The sequence below is a fragment of the Dipodomys spectabilis genome, unplaced genomic scaffold (genome assembly GCF_019054845.1).
Source record: "Dipodomys spectabilis isolate Male_0828 unplaced genomic scaffold, ASM1905484v1 ptg000329l, whole genome shotgun sequence".
NCBI lineage: Eukaryota > Metazoa > Chordata > Mammalia > Rodentia > Heteromyidae > Dipodomys > Dipodomys spectabilis.
The window spans coordinates 510,582-533,938 of NW_024871006.1; the positions used below are offsets into that span (position 1 = coordinate 510,582).

Here is a 23,357-nt window from a genome sequence, read left to right on the forward strand (position 1 = left end):
AGGACCTAATTGAGGCCTTAACTCCATAACATTTCTTTCTACTTCACATATATTTATAATGAACATGTCAGTAATTACAGTGTTGAAGGGGATAGTTAAGCATATGACCTTTCTTTTTTCAAATCTGGGGTGATGCTAACCATAATTTTATCCTCTAATACTCAATTTACTTGATTTCTATGTGGCTACAACTCTTTTCCTTACATAAGTAAGCAGTAATGCTAACATCATACTTTTATTTCATACTAGTCATTGAATTAGAATTAAATTCCCAGACATTGATGTATATAATTTTAAGAGAATGAAAATAATGCTTGAAAGGAGTTGTTATGATAAACTTCAATTTGATGTAATCTATTTTTTTTAATAAATTCATATTGCTAATCTGTCCAAAGGCACAGTTTAGTTGCTATCACTCTGGTTATGATACAATGAGTTATACTAAGAACTATTAGCTTTTGCTTGTTTTAATTATCTTTATGTAATAAAGTTGCTGTTTCTTTTTCTCAGGTCATGCATTTAGAAGACTTTAATGAAGGTGCTTTATTTTCTAATTTGACTGAAGGCCCATATCCTCTAATTATTACTATGATCATGCTAGCACTTAATAGCATTTTCTATGTTCTTCTGGCTGTCTATCTTGATCAAGTCATTCCAGGTATGCAGTAGGTTATTAATTAGATTTTATTTTAAAGAGTGTTAGGGACTTTTTTCCCCAAGTAGTGTGAACTTTATTTAATTTTAAATATTTATATTTTATACCTTAAATCTTAGCCACTAGTGAACTTAAGGAGACTGTATAAGTAACTGTAGAAAATCTTATTTCAAAAACCTCAAGGTCCTAGATGAATTTCTTAACCCGGTGTTTCCCTATATGAGTTTTTTTTTTGGGGGGGGGGGGTGGGGGAGGGTTGGTCCTGAGGCTTGAACTCTGGGCCTGGGCTCTGTCCTTGAGCTCTTCAGCTCAAGGCCAGCATTCTACCACTTGAGTCACATCATCACTTTTGGTTTTATGGTGGTTAATTGGAGATAAGAGTCTCAAGGACTTTCCTGCCAGGGCTGGCTTTGAACCAGGATCTTCAGATCTCGGCCTCCTGAGTATCTAGGATTACAGGCATGAGCCACCTGTGTCTGGTTTATGTCAATTTTTTTAAACTGAAGTATTTTATTGTTTTGCCCTCTTAGGTCTAAAACTGTGTAGTACTCGAGTAACTTCTACTGCTTCCCCTCATTTCTTACTATGCCTGTATAATATTTAACATCTCCTTTTTTTTCTTTAAATTCCTAATTTCTTTTTTCCATATCCTAGACTTGTTTTTGTGTGTGTGTGTGTGTGTGTGTGTGTGTGTGTGTGTGTGTGTGAGTGTGTCAGTGTCAGTATTTAGGGCTCAAATTCAGGGCCTTACCTTTGCTTGTTTCTGTTTCTTAAAACGGCTAGCATTCTGCCACTTGAGTCATCCTTTAGTTCTGGCTTTTCACTGGGTAATTGGAGATGAGAGTTGTGAGGATATTTCTGCCCAAGTTGGCTTTCATCTTTGATCCTCAGTCTCCTAGGTGTCTAGGATTACAAGTGGGAGGCACTGGTGTCTTGCTCTTAGGCCTATTTCAAATGGTAACTCATAATCCCATGTGGCCTTTAATATTAAAATTAAGACTGAATAAATTTACAGTTAATTTCCTGCATTTATGATTTGTTTTATTTCTGACTTAATTCGTTGTAATCCATTCTTTCATTTTTACTTTTCAGGGGAATTTGGCTTAAGGAGATCATCTTTATATTTTCTAAAGCCATCATATTGGTCAAAGAGCAAAAGAAATTATAAAGAGTTATCAGAAGGCAATGTTAATGGAAATATCAGTTTTAGTGAAATAGTTGAGCCTGTTTCTTCAGAATTTGTAGGAAAAGAAGCCATAAGGTATGATTCAGTATTTAGTGTATATATAAAAACAACTGATGAAAGTGCTGTGTTTGTAAGTATGTATGTTATCTTAGATTTAGTAGATAATTGAGATGCCTGTTTGAACTTGCTTGGCCTACTTGCTCAGCTAGTGCTCAACTTCTTAAATCAAACTTCCTATCCTATTTTTCTTTTAAATTGCTTTCTTTGAAACCATTTAGGGTAAAGTTGGGCCTGGGTGCTCTGAAAAGACCCATTTTGGTTACTCTTATTGTGGGTGTAATAAATTATACCAGATTTAGCTTTTTACATTTGTTTCTTGGTAATTTTGAAATACTGTAATTTAATGAAAATTTTAAGAGAAATAAGACCCAGTATTTATGTAATTAGGCTGCTTAAAGTTTTTATTTGGTTGACTGAAGTGAAATAAAAACCAGTTCAATAATTGGATTTATGCAACAGTGTCATATATTACAAAGTGTCTTCTGTTAATTTTGTAGACTTTTAGTGTTTCTGATATTATTAGAATATAACTTTTCAGGCCCAGAGTTCAAGCCCCATGACCAAAAAAAAAAAAAAAAAAAAGAATATAACTTTTTAAGAATCAAAGAGATTCATTATTGTTTCTTGTTATATCATTCACTACTGTCACCACTAAACTTTATAAAAAGTAGAAAGAAAGGAAATAATAGACACATTGGGGAAAATAATGTATAATGTGGTTTTTAATTTAAGGAGAGTGTATAAGTGAATAAGTAAGCATCAAAATACTTTAGAAATAATTAGTGGGACAGTGACCTGCCATTTCAAAGATGAACTTTAAACTGATTAACATATCACACCATTATTTCATTAAGAAATGATGTATATAAGTTTAAAATGGAATAAAACAATCATTTCACACTAACCAGGAGCTACATATGTATGTTGATATGAAATGACATCTGATTTATCTCTTTTAACTAATATAGCACATATATAATTAAACAGAGGGAATTGCTTGAGCTAATTACTTAATTTTAGAAGTTTGCGCTGTGTGAAAAATGAACAAATAACATGTAAAACAGAATGTTATATTTTATAGTTTAAAATTTTATAATTATTATCAATTTTCTTTGGTTCATTATTTTAGTAGAAAGATACTTTCTATTATTATGACAGTATTCTTTTGTTGTTTTTTTTCCTTTTTATGTTTGGGCATAAAATGCCAGTTTATTCTTATCACAGAATATCTTCTAGACCAAAAATAATTTTTTTACAAAATTTAAGTAACCTATTCTATCCCAACAGGGGTATATACAACTTTTCCCTTAATAGTGCAGGAAATCATACCTCCTGTTGTTAAGGAATATATCCATTTCAAATGTTATAAAATACATTTTAAAATAAAAAATTAGCTTTTATAGAAATATGCATGTAAGCACATACTTAAAAATTTCATTAAATATTTTCAGTAGAAAACTATGTTTTTCAGAATAAGTGGTATTCAGAAGACATACCGAAGGAAAAGTGAAAATGTTGAGGCCTTGAGAAGTAAGTAGTCCATAGTATTAGAGTTTGCATAGTTGTTGGGAAATTTAAACTTCTTTGCCATAATTTCTCTCATCCATCAGTTTTTGTGATTAGGATTCATAATAAAACTTACAATTTGAAAAAATCCACAAAAGGTAGTATTGCTTAAGATAAACAAAATACTCAACAGTTGGAACAAGTTTGTGTCCTTTTTGTTTTATTACCATGCATTTGTATACATGTTAGTTTCCTCTTCTTTTTTTTTTTTGGGGGGGGGGTTCCAGTCGTGGGGCCTGAACTCTGGGCCTGGGCCCTGTCCCTTAGCTTTTCAGCTCAAGGCTAGCGCGCTACCACTTGACACACAGCGCCACTTCTGGCTTTTTTCTTTTTTTTTTTTAATTTAATTTTATTTTATTTGAGAACATACTGTACAGAGGGGTTACAATTACATGGGCAGGATAATGCATACATTTCTTACCAAGCATTGCAGCCTCCTCCTTTGTTTACCCTTCACCTCCCTTCCCAGCCTCCCCCCTCCCCCCCCCCCCTGCTTTTTTCTTTATGCTTATGTGGTGCTGAGGAATCGAACCTAGAGCCTCAGGCATGCAAGGCAAGTGCTCTACCACTGAGCCACCTTCCCAGCCCTAATTTCCTCTTTTTTATTTTATTTTTTAAAAATGCTTTTGGGCTTAACATAGGGAGTCTCAGCTTCATCACTACTGATGCTTTAGGCTTGAAAATTTTTTTGTAGTGAGGAATCATCATGAGAATTGTAGTGATTTTAGCATTAGGAATCACTTCACCCAATAACAGCAATAGTCCTTTCAACTTTATTCTGTTGTATAGTGTAGAGTGATGTGTTAATTTGATTTTAATTTGCATTTGCCTAATAATGCTATTGATCAACTTTTTATATGATTATTGGCATGTGGATATTCTTTTTCCTGAAGCTACCTATTTTTAAGAGGTTTGTACATTTTGGATTCAGGACTTTTGTTAGATAAATGTATTCAAATATCCCAATTTGAAGCTTGCCTTTTCATTCTGTTGGTAATGTCCTTTGATGAGCACAAGTTCTTGGTGAAGTCCAACTTACTAGGTTACAGTGGCTTAAGTCTTGTTTTATTTAAAATTGGAGGTTTATATATAGTTTCCAGTGTGGATATTCAACAGGAAATTACTACCAATACAAAGAGGAAAGAGAAAGAGAGGGCATCCAGATTGGAAATGAAGCAGTGAAACTGTTGACATGATCATTTATTTTAAAAAATTCATTAGATCTCTACATTAAAGATAGTGTAGTTAAGAGTGAGTTTAGAAAGGTGACAAGATAAAGAAAAATCAATAATATATTTATTACCAACAGAAGTAAAAATTTCAAAAGCATTTATTATAGCATCAAAAATATTATATACTTACAGATAAATCAGACAAAAGATATAGAAGACTTGCATCTTGAAAAGTACAAAACATTGCTGAGAGAAGTTAAAGAGGAAGTAGACAAATGAAGAGAAATACCATGTTCATGGGTTAGAAGACTCAGTGTTTAGATGTGAGTTCTACCTAAACTGCAATAGATGTTCAGATATGATCTCTAAGACTGGGTGTGGTAGACATGCCGGTAATCACAATGAAGGGGGAGGTGGAGATCGGAGGATCTTGGTTGGAGGCTAGTTTGGGCAGAAAAGTTAGTAAAAACCTTATGTCATAAAATAGTCTGGGCATTATTATACACATTTGTAATCTCACCTCAGCAGGAGGTAGAGCTAGGAAGACCACTAAGGCTGGCCCTTTGCAAAAAATCTGATACTTTATTTGAAAAATAAGTAGAAGCAGAAAAGACTAGGGTATGTCTTGGGTATGACTAGGGTACAGGGCTTGCTTAGCAAATGCAAGACTCTTAGTTCAAACCTCACTGCTGCTAAATAAACAAATGAATGAATGAATGTGATCTCCTCAAATTGTAGTAGATTCAGTCTCAGGCAAAATCCTACTAAGAGTTACTGACTTATTTATTATGCTAATTTTGACAAACAAATCCTCAAATTTATATGTAAATGCAGAGGAACTAGAATCACCAAAACAATTTTGAAAAAGGCAAAACAGAGTTAGAATACTAAATTGCCTTGTTTCAAGACTTCAGAGAAATGCTACAATAATAAAGTCACTGTAGTTTTAGCTTTGAAATGGAGAATATACAGTACTCATATAACAAATATGCAAATAATTTAATAGACAGTTTAGAAAATGTTGAAACAATCACATGGACATGTAAAAAAAAAAACAACTTAAAAAAAAAAGTGAGTTGTGGTCCGTTATATACAAAAAGATACAGAAAAATGGGTCTTATGCCTAAATGTAAAATCTAAGCCTATGAAACTTAAACGACAAAATAGGAGAACTCCTTTAAGGTTTTGGATTAGATAAATGTTTCTAAAATATAGTACCGAAAACCAAATCATATATAACTAATTGACAAATTGGGCTTTTTATTTGGTAGTTTTTTGTTTTTTGGTTTTTTTTGGTCCGGTCGTGGGGCCTGAACTCTGGGCCTGAGCGCTGTCCTTCAACTCAAGGCTAGTGCCCTACCACTTGAGCCACAGCGCCACTTCCGGCTTTTTTCTTTTTGCTTATGTGGTGCTGAGGAATCGAACCCAGGGACTCAGGCATGCAAGGCAAGCGCTCTACCACTGAGCCAACTTCCCAGTCCCCAAATTGGGCTTTTTAAAAATAAAGTTTTCTGCCCTTGGTAAATATTAAGTGAATTTAAAAAAACGGACTTAAAGGAAATATTTGTATATCATATAACTAACAGAGGACTTGTATTTACAATTATAAAGGTCTCAATGAGAAACCAGCTCAGTTTGTAAATGGACAAAATACTTAAACAGAATCTTTTTCAGGGAAGAAAAATGATCAGTCTTGGAGGTATGTGGCTCGAGTGATAGAGTGACTGCCAAGCAAGCCAAGCCAAGAGCCCAAGGCTCTGAGTTCAAGACAAAAATAGATTATTGACCAAATGCCTTGCAGATGAATGGATAAAAGAAATATAATACATAAATACAGTGAAATGCTATTGAGCAATTAAAAGGAATGGACCATTAGTATATGCTACAGCATAGGTGAACCTCAAAAACATGTTATGTGAAGGAAACTGAGTAATACCACATGGATATAATCCCAGCCCTTGGTAAGGTGAGGCAAAAGATCTTGAGTTTAAATTCAGGTCAGGATACATAGCAAATTTTAGGGCCTCCCTGGATACATAATGAGATCATATCTCAACAAAATAAAACACCCCCCTGAAAACAAAACCACAACAAAAAACATACCACACACATACCTACTAAACTCATTCAGGGAAGCAAAGCCAACATTATACTTAACCTAAAACTAGACAAGTACAAAACATGAAAGGAGAAGTATAGACGAATCTCTCTGGTGAACATAGATGTAGAACTCTTCAATAAAACATTTGCAAACCAGATTGGAACTGATAAAAATATCCATCATGGGGCTGGGAAGGTAGCTCAAGTGGTAGAGCACTAGCCTTGAGTTGAAGAGCTGAGGGACAGTGCCCAGGCCCAGGGTTCAGGCCCCATGACTGGACCCCCCCCCCAAAAAAAAAAAAAGTCCATCATGATCAAGTTGGTCTCATCGCAGGTACATGCAAGGCTAGTTCAACATTTGTGAATCAATAAACATAATATAGCACTTAAAATCAAGGATAAGAACCACATGATCCTCACAATAGATGTAGAAAAGGCCTCTGGCAAAATCCAGCATTCTTTTCTGATAAAATCTTTGAGAAGTTAGGAATAAAAGGATGATACTGCAATGTAAGAAAGATATACCTATAGCCTTCATCGTACCAAATGGAGAAAAACTGGAACTATTTCCTCTAAAATCAGAAACAAGACAATAGTGTCTACTCTCTCCACCTTTTTAAATACAGTAGTGGAATTCCTAGCCAGAGCAATAAGACAAATAACAGGGATCTAACTAGGGAAAGAAGTCAAGCTATCCCTATTTTCAGATGATATTATTCTTTATCTAAAGGATCCTGAAGACTCCACCCAAAACTCCTACTAAAAACTTTTGGTACAATAGCATAATATAAAATCACACAAAAATTAGTAGCTTTTTTGTATACCAACCAATGTTGGTAGATAAGAAAATTAGGAGAAAGTTCCCTTTCACAGTAGCATAAAAATGCTAAGGAATAAATCTGCTCCAACATGTAAAGGACCTATACAGTGAAATCTTTGAAGAAACATTGAAGAGGACAGCAAGAGAAGGAAAAAGTTCGGTGTTCATGGATTGTAGAATTAATATTGTAAAAATAACTGTATTGACTGGTGCTAGTGGCTCACGCCTATAATCCTAGCTACTTGAGAGGCTGAGATCTGAGGATTTTGGCTTAAAGTCAGTCTAGGCAAAAAAGTCTGTAAGATTGTTATCTCCAATTAAACCCTAAAAGCTAGAAGTGGAGCTGTGTGTGGCTCAAGTTGTAGAGTGCTAGTCTTGAGCAAAACTCAAGCCTCAGGATGGGCGCTCAACACAAAAAGGCTGTTTTGCAAAAGGCAATGTACAGTTTCTACAACAAAAGCTATCAAAATCCCATCATTCTTCATAGATAGAAAAATCAATCCAAAAGGTCTTGAATAGCCAAAGCAATTCTGAGGGAAAAAAAAATGTTGGAAGGATCACAATTCCAGACTTTAAGTTTTACTACAGAGCCATCGTAACAAAAACAGCTTGATGGTGGCACAAAAACAACCTGAAAACCAGTGGAGCAGATTAGAAGACACAGAAATGAAGCCAAAGATGCTAACTATATATGTTGGAAAAAAGATGGCCTATTCAAAGTACCTTGGTAGGGAAACAACATATATGTGCGAAAGACTGAAATTGGATCTTCTATTGTGTGTTAAGGTGTCCTAATAATAGTTTAAAGTATTTAGATCAAGGATCTCAATGTAAGACTTAAAACCTTGAAACTACTGTAGGAAAGAGTAGAGAAAATACTGGAACTTATTGACATATTCAGTAACTTCTGACTGGAATTCCAGAGGCTCAGCAGATAAGAAAGTAAATGGAAAAGTGGAATTTCATCAAGTTAAATAAATAGCTTATGCACAGTGAAATGGTAGAAGATCTTTGCTAACTATACTTCTGACAAGAGTCTAATTACTAGAATATAAAAGGAGCTAAACATACTTTTTACAAGTACAAATGGCTAACAAATACATGAAGAATGCTCACCATCTTTGGCCATAAAAGAAATTGAAACTTTATTGAGATTCCATCTCATTCTTGAATGAGAATGACAATATGAATATCAAGAATGTGGACAATAAATATTCATTTATTATTTTTCCTCTTATACAGAGGTGTCAGAAAATGAATCTTATTTTTTCTTGGGTTATAGAATTTATTTCAGCTTATTCATATACTTTGTTCTGTAAAGCAATTAAACCTCAAGAGGATACTTCACTGAACTATATGTGTGTGGGCACAGTGTATTAGTGTGTCATTATTATTATTATTAATTATTATTACCTCTCGTGAGGTAATAATTCAAGGTCTTCAGTATCTTCCTGCATCCTATTTCTCTTTGCCATTTCCTTTTCTTTTGACTTGGATTACTGATTGACCATCTAAGGCTTTCTCCTCATTTTATATTACAGTACCCTTTCTCCCTCCCAATGTCTGTTTCTTCTTTATTCTTGAGACCATCACATACTTTATGTGTACACTGTATGTTAATGTATGAAAGTAATCTATGAAAATTTATTTTTTATTGTTAATCTCCATTCCATTGTCTATAACAAAGAAGTGATTTAACCTCTAAAATACATTAACACCTTTCTTGAAATTTATTGTCTTACTTAAAGGTTGTTTCAGTATTATGAATTACCTTGTACAGCTGAATAGAATAAAAATCACACTTGAGTCTTCTTTTTTCCTGAACTAGATTTGTCATTTGACATCTATGAAGGTCAGATCACTGCATTACTTGGCCATAGTGGAACAGGAAAGAGTACATTGATGAATATTCTTTGTGGACTATGCCCGCCTTCTGATGGTGAGACTTCTCTAACTTAAAAAAGAGTCTTACATTATTGTATTATTATTATTAACCAAAATATCATAATGTATGGCAAGTATTTTCCATTTTAAATGTATTCTGAGTGACTTTGCTTATGAGTTGGGATCAATCTTTGGTTCTGCAAAGGTATTTACTTTTTTTTTTAACTGTACATATTTGGTTGTTTCTCATAGGAAATAAAAATGAGCCCACCATGTTTAGTAATGTAAAAATAATCTAATTTGGTTTTATTCTTTATTTTAAGGAAGGATAAATCAGTAACTAATAGGAAATTAAATTAGAGCATAGATTATTTCACATTGAGAAAATAAATTCAGATTTCTAAGTATACAATCCTAGTTCAAGAGGAAAGAATGCAAAATATCAGCACCATCTCCTAAAATAAGAGTTGAAGACCAGTACCTCAATGGTATAATTTTGATCAGTGAAAATTCAGTACGGATGCCTATGTTTCTATATTACCTGAATAGTGTGGAAAGAAAATGTTTTACCTTATGAAAGAATCAAGCTGTATTGAATCTGCATTTTAACGCTTTAAACGTGGATTAACTTTTTTTTCTTTTTTTTGGTCAGTCATGGGTCTGGAACTCTGGGCCTGGCCACTGTCCTTGTGCTCTTCAGCTCAAGACGAGCACTCTACCACTTATGCCACAGCTCCACTTCTGGTTTTCTGGTGGTTAATTGGAGATAAGAGTCTCAAGGACTTTCTTGTCAGGGCTGGCTCTGAACCATGATCATCAGATCTCAGCCTCCTAAATAGCTAGGATTATAGGCGTGAGCCACTGGTGCCCAGCTTGGATTAATTTTTAAAGTTAGAATTTGTTCTTTCTCCCTACTTGTTGCCATTCTTTGATATTAGTGATAACATCTTCCCTTAAGTGTATCTGATGTTAAAGTTCTTCACACATTATTTCATTAGTTTAACAATTCTTCAGTGGAATATATTAAATATAATAAAATAATATATAATAAAAATATGTAAACATAATGAAATAATATATTCAGTTTATATAAGGAAAAGGTGGATTTCAGAGATGATTTGTTCACATAGCTAACTAGGATAAAACTTGTAGTTCTATTATATCTATATTTTTGCATCATATCCAGAAGTAAAGGAAAATCATTACTGGAATGTAAGTGTACGTAATGTATTGAATGTTGTTTATATTTAGTGTTAAGTCTGTAGCTCCTTAATCTCTCCACTATGTAATACAGTTTACAGTGAAGGAAAATGAGATTGAAATCTTAAGTGGAAGCATATCACAATAATATGGAAGTGAGGGCTATTCTGTCTTCCAAATTTGTATTCCTACTTTATGTATCTATTGCAACCACATCATTAAGTTATTATGATGTATTAAATCATATGCGTTTTAAAATTACTTTTACTTTAAATATTTTGCTTTTAGGGTTTGCATCTATATATGGATACAGAGTCTCAGAAATAGATGAGATGTTTGAAGCAAGAAAAATGATTGGCATTTGTCCACAATTAGATATACATTTTGATGTTTTGACAGTAGAAGAAAATTTATCAATCTTGGCTTCAATCAAAGGAATACCAGCTAACAATATAATACAAGAAGTATGTTACTAATATAGAAACTGTCACTATATGTTCTATAAGCTTTGGTAATTACTTGCACAATAAAATATGCTTGAAAATCTATATATAAAACCTGTTCTGAGCCATTAACAGAAAATTATTACAAAGACTTAGAATTCAGAATAAATATTTTAGCATACATAAATACTCCTTGTTTCATCTGGAAGATACTTGCTTCTCCCCTCTTCCCTCTCTCTCTGCTCCGTTTCCCCTTCCTCACTTTCCTCTCACTCCCCCCACCCCCAATACACCTGCTTGCTTATTCTATCTGTTTCCTTCTCCACTTCTCAGAAAGACACAAAAATAAAACAGACTTGCTTTCAAGAATCTTGGTACTTGTCATCTTTCAGAATTGTATATGAATATTTTTAAACATTAAGTTCCATATGAAATTAAAGATTTTTAAAAGTTAATATTAAAAATAGTTAAAGCACTAAGTTATAATAAGTAATAATTCAGAACTTAAAATATTTAGCTGAATATTGGTAATTGATGTGATATTAAAAATAATGTTTTTATTTTGACAGGTACAAAAGGTTTTATTAGATTTAGACATGCAGGCCATCAAAGATAACCAAGCTAAAAAATTAAGTGGTGGTCAAAAAAGAAAACTGTCTTTAGGAATTGCTGTTCTTGGGAATCCAAAGGTAAATAAAACAGTATTTTCATGGGTAAGATCATTTTTAATTGAATATAAAATCCAGTTGTGAAAAAATACATAATACATGTTGTAATGTTTAAATATACACAAGATAATCTGTATTATGGGTATATCCGAAATATTAATATTGTGATGCTAGGAAATGGAGACAATGGAATTCAGTTACAATCTGCAGTGTTTCATTTCTTTCAAAAAAATCTGGCTGGGTGCTTATGACATATGACTGCAGTTCTAGTTAAATCTGACTGTGTACTGTGACATATGACTGCAGTTCCAGGCTGAGGCAAGTAGATTCTTAAGTCCACAAGTTCAAGACCAGCATGGACTTCACAGTGAGATCTTCAAAAAAGAAAAAAAAAAAAGAAGAAAAAATGGCAAAAATGACATATTTGAATGGTGTTATAACCCTTGTCTATTATTTTCTATAGTTTTTTTTATGTATTTGTCATAGTTCAGTTTGTCACTGCCTTGCTGCTTTATTTTTGCATGTGTTTGCTTTGTTCTGTTTGCCAGCCCATAGAAACATATGCAGCTGATCTTCTTCATTGCAGAATGCTAGAATACCTAATTTATATGTCTGCAGTTAGGATCCTCATTGATGTTTTCTATCCTGCTGTAATACTTTCTACTGTAACTTGAGTTGACTGAATTCATCTTCCTTCTAGCTCCCATCAATATTTCTTTTGGATGGTACACATTATAATCTCAGCTACCTGGGAAGCTAAAATTAGGAGGATTGCAATTTGAGGGAATCGTGGGCAAAAAGTCAATAAGACTTGATCTCAACCAACAAGATGGGTATCGTGGGTATGGGTGTAACTCCAGCTACTTGGGAAGTATAGGTAGGAAGATCGTGGCCTGAGTTCAAACTCCAATACCACTTTTACAGAATTTAAAAATAGTATTGAAAGAAATTGTTATCCTAAGACTAACGCAGATTATTCTGTAAAAAACGATTGTTACACACCTGAAACATGGGTAGGAAGATTGTTGATCTGAGTTCAAACTCCAATACCACTTTTACAAAATTTAAAAATAGTATTGGAAGAAATTGTTACCCTAATAGTAATGTAGATCATTTTATAAAAAGCAATTGTTAGGTTTTTAAGTTTTAACTAAGAACAACAATATATTTAATATTTTGCTTTTCAGTTTATTGATCTTCCATATTTCAGACATTACTTTTTAAAAATTATGCCAAGGAAAATATTTATGATTTTTGAAATTTATTTTAAAATAGGATTGAATATAGCTCCAATTAAAAATATTTGTGTTGGGAAAGATGGGAGAATGATGAAGGGGTGACATTGATTAAGATTTGAATTGAAACTCCTTTGTACAACTACTTAAATATAATAAAAAATGATTAGGCACTGCTGGTTCACATGTGTAATCCTAACTACTCAGGAAGCTGAAGTCTGAGGATTGTGATTTGAAGCCCACTTGGGCAGAAAAGTTTGAGACTCTTATCTCCAATTAACCACCAAAACACCAGAAGTGGATCTGTGGCTCTAGTAGTTGAGCACTAGCCTTGAGCAAAACAAAAAACAAAAACCCATAACAAAACTCAGGGACAGCACCCATGCCTTGAGTTCAAGCCCCACAATTGACCAAAAAGAAAAAAAAATAATTAAAAAGAAAAAAGAAAATTATAATTTTAAATGGAGAAGCTTTACAGAGTCCACATAAAATTTAAATAATACATCAATCTTTTCTCACAGATATTGCTGCTAGATGAGCCAACAGCTGGAATGGACCCCTGTTCTCGCCATATTGTTTGGAATCTTTTAAAGTACAGAAAAGCCAGCCGAGTGACTGTGCTTAGCACTCACTTCATGGATGAAGCTGACATTCTTGCGGGTGAGAATGCTTCATTTTAAAGATAAGGCCATGGACCCAGGAGGGACATAGGTTTTGTTTTTTTTTTTTAACAGCTAAATCCTAAGGAGTGACTAGAAAAACCGATATCTAATAGTTTTTATTGTTGTTGTTTTGTTTTTTCCTTCACTGATATTGAAGATTTTTGTGTGTGTGTTTTTTTTTTTTTGCCAGTTCTAGGGCTTGCACTCAGGGCCTGGGCACTCTCCCTGAGTTTCTTTTGCTCAAGGCTAGCACTCTACCAGTTGAGTCACAGCACCACTTCTGGCTTTTTCTGTGTATGTGGTACTGATGAATGGAATCCAGGGCTTCATGCATTCAAGGCAAGCACTCTCCTACTAAGCCACATTCCCAGTCCTGGTATTAAAGTTTGAATTCAAGGTTTTATACTTAGTCAAGTTTCTTGGCTGGTGCTGTACCACTTGGAGCCATACCTCTAGACTAGAAACTAGGGTTGTAAGTATGAGCTACTAGCACCTGTCTGTGCAGAATGCTTTGAAAACATTGAAACTTCTATATTTTTGTGTTGGATGTTTCCCAGACCACCCCGAGGTTCAGTGGTTTCCTAGAAGAACTCACAGCAGTCATGTTCATTGTTCATGAATCTGATTCAGCAAAAGGATAGAAAGCAAAATTAGCAAGGCATAAGTTGTATTGGGCAAAGTCTGGAGGAAAGCAGGAGCAGTCTACCTAGAACCCACTCCCAATGATGTCACACAGGATGTCATGCTGTTAATTAAAATTTTAAATTTAATTTTTAAATTATTTTTATAGAGCTGATGTACAAAAGGGTTATAGTTTTATAAGTAAGATAAAGAGTACATTTCTTTTTGATAGTGTTACCCCTTCCCTTGCTTTCTCCCATTTTTCCTTCTCATCTTTACCCACATTTTATATAGTTCATTTTCAACATAGTATCTATGAGTACCACTGCTGCATTTGTTCACTTTTGTTATTATAAAGGTGAAGTGCAGAGGGCTTACAATTATGTACATGTCAGATGAAGAGTTTATTTCTTTTTGGATAGCATCTCCCCTATGTGAAACACTGTCTTCTAGGGAGATTCAGTGTCCTGAATTCTTACTGGGTGCTGATCATATGGGTCTTCTCTGACTAGCTTGAGCCAAAATTTCAGCCTTTTGGAAGAAAAGCAGGTGTTCAATATGACCCACATTGTTTGTACAGTTTAGGCAGTTTGTTGTACAGTTTGTTTTGAGAATATTGGGATCCCTCCTCACAAAGATGTTTCTAAATACAGCCCAAATACAGGCCAAAGGCCATTCACGTAAATAAGCCATTATAAAGGTAGCATTTTAAGGCTTGCTGTGTTAGTAGGGCTTTTGCACAATTTTGTACACATACACACATACAAAGAATTCAGATTTATGTTAACACATGATATTTAATACCTATGATAAATTCAGGAATTTGAAATTCTGGAGATTCTTTTCAAGCTTTTAGTACAATAAACTGGATAAATCATTTATCTCATTAGTAGTCTCTTTGTTAAAAGGCTACCAATGAACTAATATTTATTGTTTGGTCTGATTTTTTTTTTTTGGTACATTTGGTTGTAAAGGAAATCAGTGGAGGGCTGGGAAGGTGGCTCAGTGGTAGAGCGCTTGCCTTGCATGTCTGAGGCCCTGGGTTCGATTCCTCAGCACCACATAAGCAAAAAGAAAAAAGCCGGAAGTGGCGCTGTGGCCCAAGTGGTAGAGCACTAGCTTTGAGCTGAAGAGCTGAGGGACAGCGCCCAGGCCCAGAAGTCAGGCCTCACGACCGGACCCCAAAAAAAAAAAAAAAAAAACGGAAATCGGTGGAAGCTGCTGCATTAGCAATGGTTTTAAGACACATCTGAACTATTTGGAGTAGTATTAAAGAAAACTGCCTGAAGAGTAAACCTGCCTGGGCACAGTTACTGGCTTGTTTCACAGTAGCTGTGTGAAACTGTAATCAGTCTATATTCTTATTACTTCAGTCTTCTCAGGTGATGATCATCTAGTACAGAGGGTTGTTGTGATTAGGAAGATAACACATGGGATTATTGTGATAATCCATAACATAAATGCTCAATATTAATGCTGGTACTAAGACATTGGAATTTAAATCTATTTACAGATAGGAAAGCTGTCATATCACAAGGCATGTTGAAATGTGTTGGCTCTTCAATTTTCCTCAAAAGTAAATGGGGGATCGGCTATCGCCTCAGGTATCATTCATTCCTTATTGACTTGATTCTTCATATTTATCCTTGATCTGCTTTTAATATCTTTAGGATTTGCCATACTGTGTATCATGACCATTTTTATGATGCTAAATTTAATTTAAAACATACAGTTTACTTTTGGTTATTTGTTGAATTACCATTAAAGTATGATTTCTGGTTTTCCCTAGCATGTACATAGACAGATACTGTGCCACTGAATCTCTTTCTTCATTGGTCAGACAACACATACCTGGAGCTACTTTATTACAGCAGAATGACCAACAGCTTGTATATAGCTTGCCTTTCAAAGACATGGACAAATTTTCAGGTATTATTTTTAACTTTTTGGTTAAATAAGAATTTTTCATTGCAAATAGGTTTTAATTTCTCTTTTTTATATTTGTATATGTAATATTTCAGAGTTCTCAGGAGGTTAGGGTTAATGTTCTATTTCTGCTACTTTATTTTGTTTTTGAAAACCTGAGTTACTATAGGTAACTCAGTTACTGTAGGTTTATTTTTTAAAAACAGTATCCATGAGACTAATAATCTTAAAATTTTGATTTAATACTTAAAATCACCTTTGCTTTGTTGTATAGAAAGAAGAAATTGTACCAAGTTTATATTATATATACAAAAAGGCATGTATTATACTTGTTTTTGTTTGTTCTCATGCTTTCTAGATTATAAGTTATATTTGTTGAAGAATTGTTAATAATTTTAAGATTACTTTTCAAGTTTATTTATTTATTTATTTATTTTGGGTCTGGTTATGGGGCCTGAACTCTGGGCCTGGGTGCTGTCCCTCAGCTCTTCAACTCAAGGCTAGCGCTCTACCACTTGAGCCACAGCACCACTTCTGGGTTTTTTTCTTTTTGCTTATGTGGTGCTGAGGAATCGAACCCAGGGCCTCATGCATGCAAGGCAAGCGCTCTACCACTGAGCCACCTTCCCAGCCCTATTTTTCAAGTTTATAATGATGAGGAACTTACATTCAGTCTCTGTGTTTAAAGAGTCATCTAATAGGCTAAGGGTATTATTAGTACAGGTATGTTATAAAGAATTCTGATAGCTTTTATCTTATAAGTAGAAACATATTTTCTATAGCAATTTAACTGTTGTTGTTTTTTTTTTTTGGTCAGTTGTGGGGCTTGAACGCTGGGCTTGGGCACTGTCCCTGAGCTCTTCAGCTCAAGGCAAGCACTCTACCACTTGAGCCACAACACCTCTTCCCTGATTCTTTTTTTTTTTTCTTTTAAAGAAATTACTGATAAACCATATTGATATACATGTATTAGTTTTATGCAGCTTGCTTATTGTTCTGTCCTCTTACACTCTTCCTTCTCTTACTGTTCCAAAACTTATGTGTGGTGTTTATTTTGTGCCAGATTCTGTCCTGTGCTTTTCATGATTCTTTAATTTACTCTTCACAATATTTAAAAATGTACATCAGATAAATACTATTACTGCTTTTATTTCTAAACAAGGAAATGGAGTATAGATAGATTTAAGGAACTCACAGAAGTAATAAGTGGGAAATGAAGAAGTCATGTTCTTTACCTTGTTATCTCCTTTCCTTGTTTTTTGTTTTGTTTCATTTTGTTTTTTTTAGGTTGGTTGTGGGGCCTGAATTCTGGGCCTGGGCACTGTCCCTCAGCTCTTCAGCTCAAGGCTAGCACTCTATCATTTGAGACACAGTGCTACTTCCGGCTTTTTCTGCTTATGTGGTGCTGAGGAATCAAACCCAGGGCCTCATGCATGCAAGGCAAGCGCTCTACCACTGAGCCACCTTCCCAGCCCTTGTTATCTCCTTTCTTGATTTGACAAATTGTCACACCGTTTCACTGTATTTCAAAGGTGTTTAAGTTCTCCAGGGCAATTACCTTAAGGTTTCTTGAAGGAATTCATGAGGTTAAGACTTCTGTCTGGCTGGGAAGTTGGCTCAGTAGGTAACATGCTTCGTGTATGCATGAGGCCCTGGGTTCATTCTATTTCTCAGTACCACTTAAAGAGAAAAAGCCAGAAGTGGTGCTGTGGCTCAAGTGGTAGTGTGCTAGCCTTGAGCAAAAGAAACTCAGGGACATTGTGCAGGTCCTGAGTTCAAGTCCCAGGACTGGCAAAAAAAAAAAAAAATCTTCCTAGCTGGGTGCTGGTGGTTCATGCCTATAATCCTAACTACTCTGGAGGCTAAGACCTGAGTATTGTGGTTCAAAGCCAGTCCGGGCAAGAAAGTCCTTGAGACTCCACCAAAGAAAGCCAGAAACAGAGCTGTAGCTCAAATGGCAGAAAACTAGTCTTGAGTAAAAGAGCTCAGGGACAGCGCCCAGGCTCTGAGTTCAAGCTCAAGCCCCAAGACCAGTGCAGGAGTGCACATGCACACACGCACAGACGTGCACACGCGCACACACACACACACATACACACACACACGTCATCACTAAATTTTTTTGTCCTGGAAAATAGTGTTTCTTAAAAATAAAATGTTAATGTAATAGGGTTATTTTTGTTATTTTAAAAAGAATAATTTGACAAAAAAAAAGAATAATTTGGTGTTTTATGTTTTCTAATATAATTCTGTTCCAGTAACACCCTCAATTTTAATTTCAAGCACAGTGAAGTAGCTCTTAGTTTTAATTGATAATGTGATAAATAAGTGATGAATATATCTACATAGACAAAATTTCCTTTGGGTCTTTAGCAATTTATAAGAATGTTAAATGTCTTGAGACAGATGTTTGAGAATCACTGTACTTAGATCCTGCTTTTAAATATTTTAGACTAATTTATCATAGTTTGCTTTATCTTTTTTGGTCCTACTAGGTTTATTTTCTGCTCTAGACATTCATTCAAATTTGGGTGTTATTTCTTACGGTGTTTCCATGACGACTTTAGAAGATGTATTCTTAAAACTAGAAGTTGAAGCGGAGATTGACCAAGCAGGTAAAGTGAGAAATAACAAAACATTTTACGCAATGAATAGACAGGTGGTTAACAAGTCCTGTAATTTTATAATCATGTGAACTTTAAATGATTCCATGGAATGAAGGGCAGAAATAAACAGGTAAGTAAGTAAATGAGGTGTTTACTCTTGGGGTAGTGAAGGAAATAATAAATGTTCTTGGAATGAAGTGACTATAGATTGTATTATCAGAAGAATTTTTTTTTTTTTTTTGGGTCCGGTTGTGAGGCCTGAACTCTGGGCCTGGGCGCTGTCCCTCAGCAATTCAGCTCAAGGCTAGCGCTCTACCACTTGAGCCACAGCACCACTTCCGGCTTTTTTCTTTTTGCTTATGTGGTGCTGAGGAATTGAACCCAGGGTCTCAGGCAAGCAAGGCAAGCGCTCTACCACCGAGCCACCTTCCCAGCCCTGTCAGAATTTTTTGGGAAGAAATTTGCTGTAAGAAAAGTTCAGACATGCCAAGATTTTAGGACTAAACTTTCCAGGAAAAAACTGCTACTACAGATAATGCTAATTGAGAAAATAGTTTGATATCTTTAAGGGACAGAAAAAAAAAAAGGCCTCTGATGCTGGAGTCATGAGAGGTAACAAACAGTCCAGTCAAAGGGTGTGTAAAACAAGTAGGTGTTGCTCAGTGGCAGGGCTCAGTGGTAGAGTACTTCCAGTCTAGTGTACCAGCTTAGCAGAGGGTCTGTAAAATGCTTGATCCTGTTTGTCTTTGAATATTTGGAAGAGTTTAATTTGTTCTCATACTGTCATATTAAGCTATCAGAAAGTTTTAATGGAAAAGAGGAACATAATTTTTTTTCTTTCCAGTTTCAATAATGTTGAGAGTATTTTTAAAGAAAAGCAGATGCAGAAAGTACAGTTAGGAAATTATTCATTTTAGTCTTAAACTGGGATGGTAATGAAATCTGGGAATTTAATAAAATCTAATAAGCTAATAAGCTGTAGTGATGCTGACTAGCTGACAATTTTTTGGGCTTCAGGAAAGAAAGAAGTCAGGAATTAGTCCTAAGCTTTTTGTTTGAAACCTGAGAATGGGGTTACCATTTCCAGAGAATAGGAAAATAGGTTTGTGACCATGAGGAAGCAGACAGGAATTTTGGTTGTATTATTTGAGATGTATCTGGAACTAAGTGAAGATGTTGGGGTTGAAGTTACATAGTCATGTGCTGTAGAACTGGGTAAAGTCATTTAAGGAGAGAATATGAATAAGAGTCAAGGGGCAGAACTTGATGGTGAGTTGTGGAAAAGGAATCCAAACAGGCTGAGAAGGAATAATGATTATTTTTTCTTTATTCATGAAAGAAAGAATGGAGGTACAAAAGAGAATGAATGTTTTAGGAGAGGATGTGGAAAGTTCTTAGTTCTTTGTTGGTGAAAAATGAAGGCAGAACATCAAGCTTTTGAAACATTGTAAGACATGAATTTGGAAGTGTCAAAAATAGTGGTAAACTTGACAAATCCTGTAAAGCAGGAAAGGATGGTTAAGGAGAAAAGCAAGATCCCAAGTGTTTGTTGAGAACTTGATATTTACTTGTAATCAGAAAGGAAAAGTTCACATAAAAACTAATATCTAGGGCTGGGAAGGTGGCTCAGTGGTACAGTGCCTGCCTTGCATCCATGAGGCCCTGGGTTCGATTCCTCAGCACCACATAAGCAGAAAAAGCCGGAAGTGGCACTGTGGCTCAAGTGGTAGAGTGCTAGCCTTGAGTTGAAGAGCTGAGGGATAGCGCCCAGGCCCAGAGGTCAGGCCCCATGACCAACAAAACAACAACAACAACAACAAAAACAAACCCCCAAAACCCATAATATACAGTTGTAGGAAAAACAAAATCTTTATTGTGAGTTTGTATCCAGTCTTTTTTTTTTTTTGATGGTGAAATCATACAGTTTTCTTTGCTTCTGGCTTCTTTGACTCACCATTGTGTGTGATACTTAGACCCTATCGTTATGTGTAGCTAAACCGTCATTTGTTCATTATGTGTAGCTAAACAGTCATTTTTTTGCTTCATATCATTGATTACAGGCATATTTTATAACTATTATTCACCTGTTGACAGATGATTCTTTCTAGTTAGTGAAAAGTTTGAATAGAGCTCTACTGTGATCATTATTGTACATGTGTTTTGGTGAGCCCTGTTGAGATAGGTTTCCTGTATCATTAATTATGCATATGTTCAGCTTTAATAGATAGTACAAACTTATATATGCATTCTGTTTGTTCAACATCACTGCCACATGTGTTTCTTTAAAATTGACATGTTTTAAAAGGTTGTTGTCTTTGTTAAGGAATTTACCACAGTATCCTTCTTGTTTTGTTTTGGCAAATAGATTACAGTGTATTTACACAGCAGCCACCAGAGGAAGAAATGGATTCAAAATCTTTTGATGAAGTGGAACAGAGCTTACTTATTCTTTCTGAAACCAAAGCTTCTCTAGTGAATACCATGAGTCTTTGGAAACAGCAGGTGTCTACAATAGCAAAGTTTCATTTCCTTAACTTGAAACGTGAAAGTAAATCAGTGAGATCAGTGTAAGTATAATTATCATTCTTCTGCCTAAGAAATTGACCTCCTCCCTTTCATTCTCCCCTCTTTTATTCTTTGTGGGGATTGAACTCATTAATTTTTGTATACATTAGTTAATTTTTAGAACAGCCTTTTGTAAGTAGCAGTAAAGGTTTTATCTCTATGTATCAAATGAAGATATTAAAATATAAAAGAAGACTATATAACTAATTGATCTGGCATTAAAATGGATATTCTCTGAGTTTAACTTCTGTCATCACCCTATCTTCTTAGGGTTCTAATTGATTTATTGGAAATAATATTCTTACTTTCATTTACTATATACTTACAATAATAAACACAAAATGGTCGTAGGAAAAAAATAATCAAGAATGAGTATTGCTATATACTTGAATTAGATTGACTCTATTTGCTTTTTTTGACTCAGTTCATGTAGCATCAAAAGTAAATCAGTTATTTCCGTCAGTGTTACTGAAAGAAAAGTGTTTGTTCAGTTTATTTATTTGAATACCATTCTGATAAACTACTCTCTGGAAAACAACACAGACTGGTATAGCAATTTGACACAGACTAGGTAGCTTAAACAACAGAGATTTCTTTTTTTTATTGTGAAAATACTGTACAGAGGGGTTACAATTACATGGGCAAGGTAATGAGTACATTTCTTATCAAGCATTGTTGCCTCCTCCTTTGTTTCCCCTTTTCATCCCTTCCCATCTCCCCCCCACCCAGTCCCCTGCTCAGCAAGCCCCTCTCCCCCACGCCAAAGTTGTAAAGTTCGTTTTTCGACATAACATCTTGTACCTCTCATTGTTGCAATGGGTCCACCTGTATCCCTATTTAAACATTTTGTTTTTTCCCTTCCCCTCCACAAATTATACCAACATCAAATTCAGTGAAAATGGGTTATATCATGGGCCAGGGACATACATAGCAACAAAGAAATCATCTTATAACTATGTTAGAAACAATCAAGAAAGAAAAAATATTTGAGTCCTTATCTTGGGGTTCATTTTGCTTAACATCAACTTATCTGACTGTTTCTAACTAGTATATGTTTTCTTTTCTTTTTAACTATGAGTTTAGAAGCTGCAAGTCTGAGTTTAGAGTCAGAATGTGAAAACTGTCTTCTTGCCTAGCAGAAGAGTACAGTTCACTATGTGCCCATGTGACTGGTGCATTCTTGCTATCTCTTTCATAAGGGCACTCATTCCATCACAAGCTCTACAGTATTTGTGATGCTTAGTTGTATATAATGAAGGACATTAGGGGGTATAGTACATGAGGGGAGCAGTGGAAGTTTACATAATTAAATTGTCATTAGGTTGCAATCTAAAAGATTTAAAATTTCACTGTACTTTTATTTTCTTCACTGTTGTTAAGTATTTTTATGAGTATATAGAAAATAATGTTTACAATAGAGAATGAGCAGGAAAAAGTTCCTTTAAGAGCATAGAAATTAATATTTGTAAGTATGTCTAGGGTTTTAATAATTATAAATACATGTTTATATACCCTGAAGTAATTTAAGGGTGACTCTGATTTGAAATATACTTTCATAACATTTTTTCTCCTCCTTTTCTTGACTTTTACAAGTTTTTAATTTTGTCATTCAATATTGGCTTTCTTTCCAGTGATGTCCTAAAGTCAGTTTTGGGGAGAAGAATTTTTTTTTATTGTGAAAATACTGTACAGAGTGGTTATAATTACATGGGCAAGATAATGAGTACATTTCTTTTTATTTATTTATTTATTTTTATTGTGAAAATACTGTACAGAGGGGTTACAATTACATGGACAAGATAATGAGTACAGGGACTGGGAAGGTGGCTCAGTGGTAGAACACTTGCCTTGCAATGCATGAGGCCCTGGGTTCGATTCCTCAGAACCCCATAAGCAAAAAGAAAAAAAGCCGGAAGTGGCGCTGTGGCTCAAGTGGTAGAGCACTAGCCTTGAGCTGAAGAGCTGAGGGACAGCACCCAGGCCCAGAG

General features: G+C 34.8%; 1 protein-coding gene across 2 annotated transcripts in view; it reads left to right on the forward strand.

Annotated features, from left to right (window-relative positions):
• The window catches only part of Abca5 (ATP binding cassette subfamily A member 5), a 75,476-nt gene that overhangs the window by 26,376 nt on the left and 25,743 nt on the right, over positions 1-23,357 (forward strand). For both annotated transcript variants that reach the window (XM_042702709.1, XM_042702708.1), the window contains exons 9-19: positions 511-658; positions 1,748-1,916; positions 3,373-3,431; positions 9,388-9,498; positions 10,932-11,107; positions 11,656-11,775; positions 13,511-13,649; positions 15,786-15,876; positions 16,062-16,201; positions 18,694-18,813; positions 21,170-21,371. In XM_042702709.1, the coding sequence (XP_042558643.1) occupies positions 511-658; positions 1,748-1,916; positions 3,373-3,431; positions 9,388-9,498; positions 10,932-11,107; positions 11,656-11,775; positions 13,511-13,649; positions 15,786-15,876; positions 16,062-16,201; positions 18,694-18,813; positions 21,170-21,371 (1,475 nt within the window). The remainder of the gene's footprint in view (positions 1-510; positions 659-1,747; positions 1,917-3,372; positions 3,432-9,387; positions 9,499-10,931; positions 11,108-11,655; positions 11,776-13,510; positions 13,650-15,785; positions 15,877-16,061; positions 16,202-18,693; positions 18,814-21,169; positions 21,372-23,357) is intronic.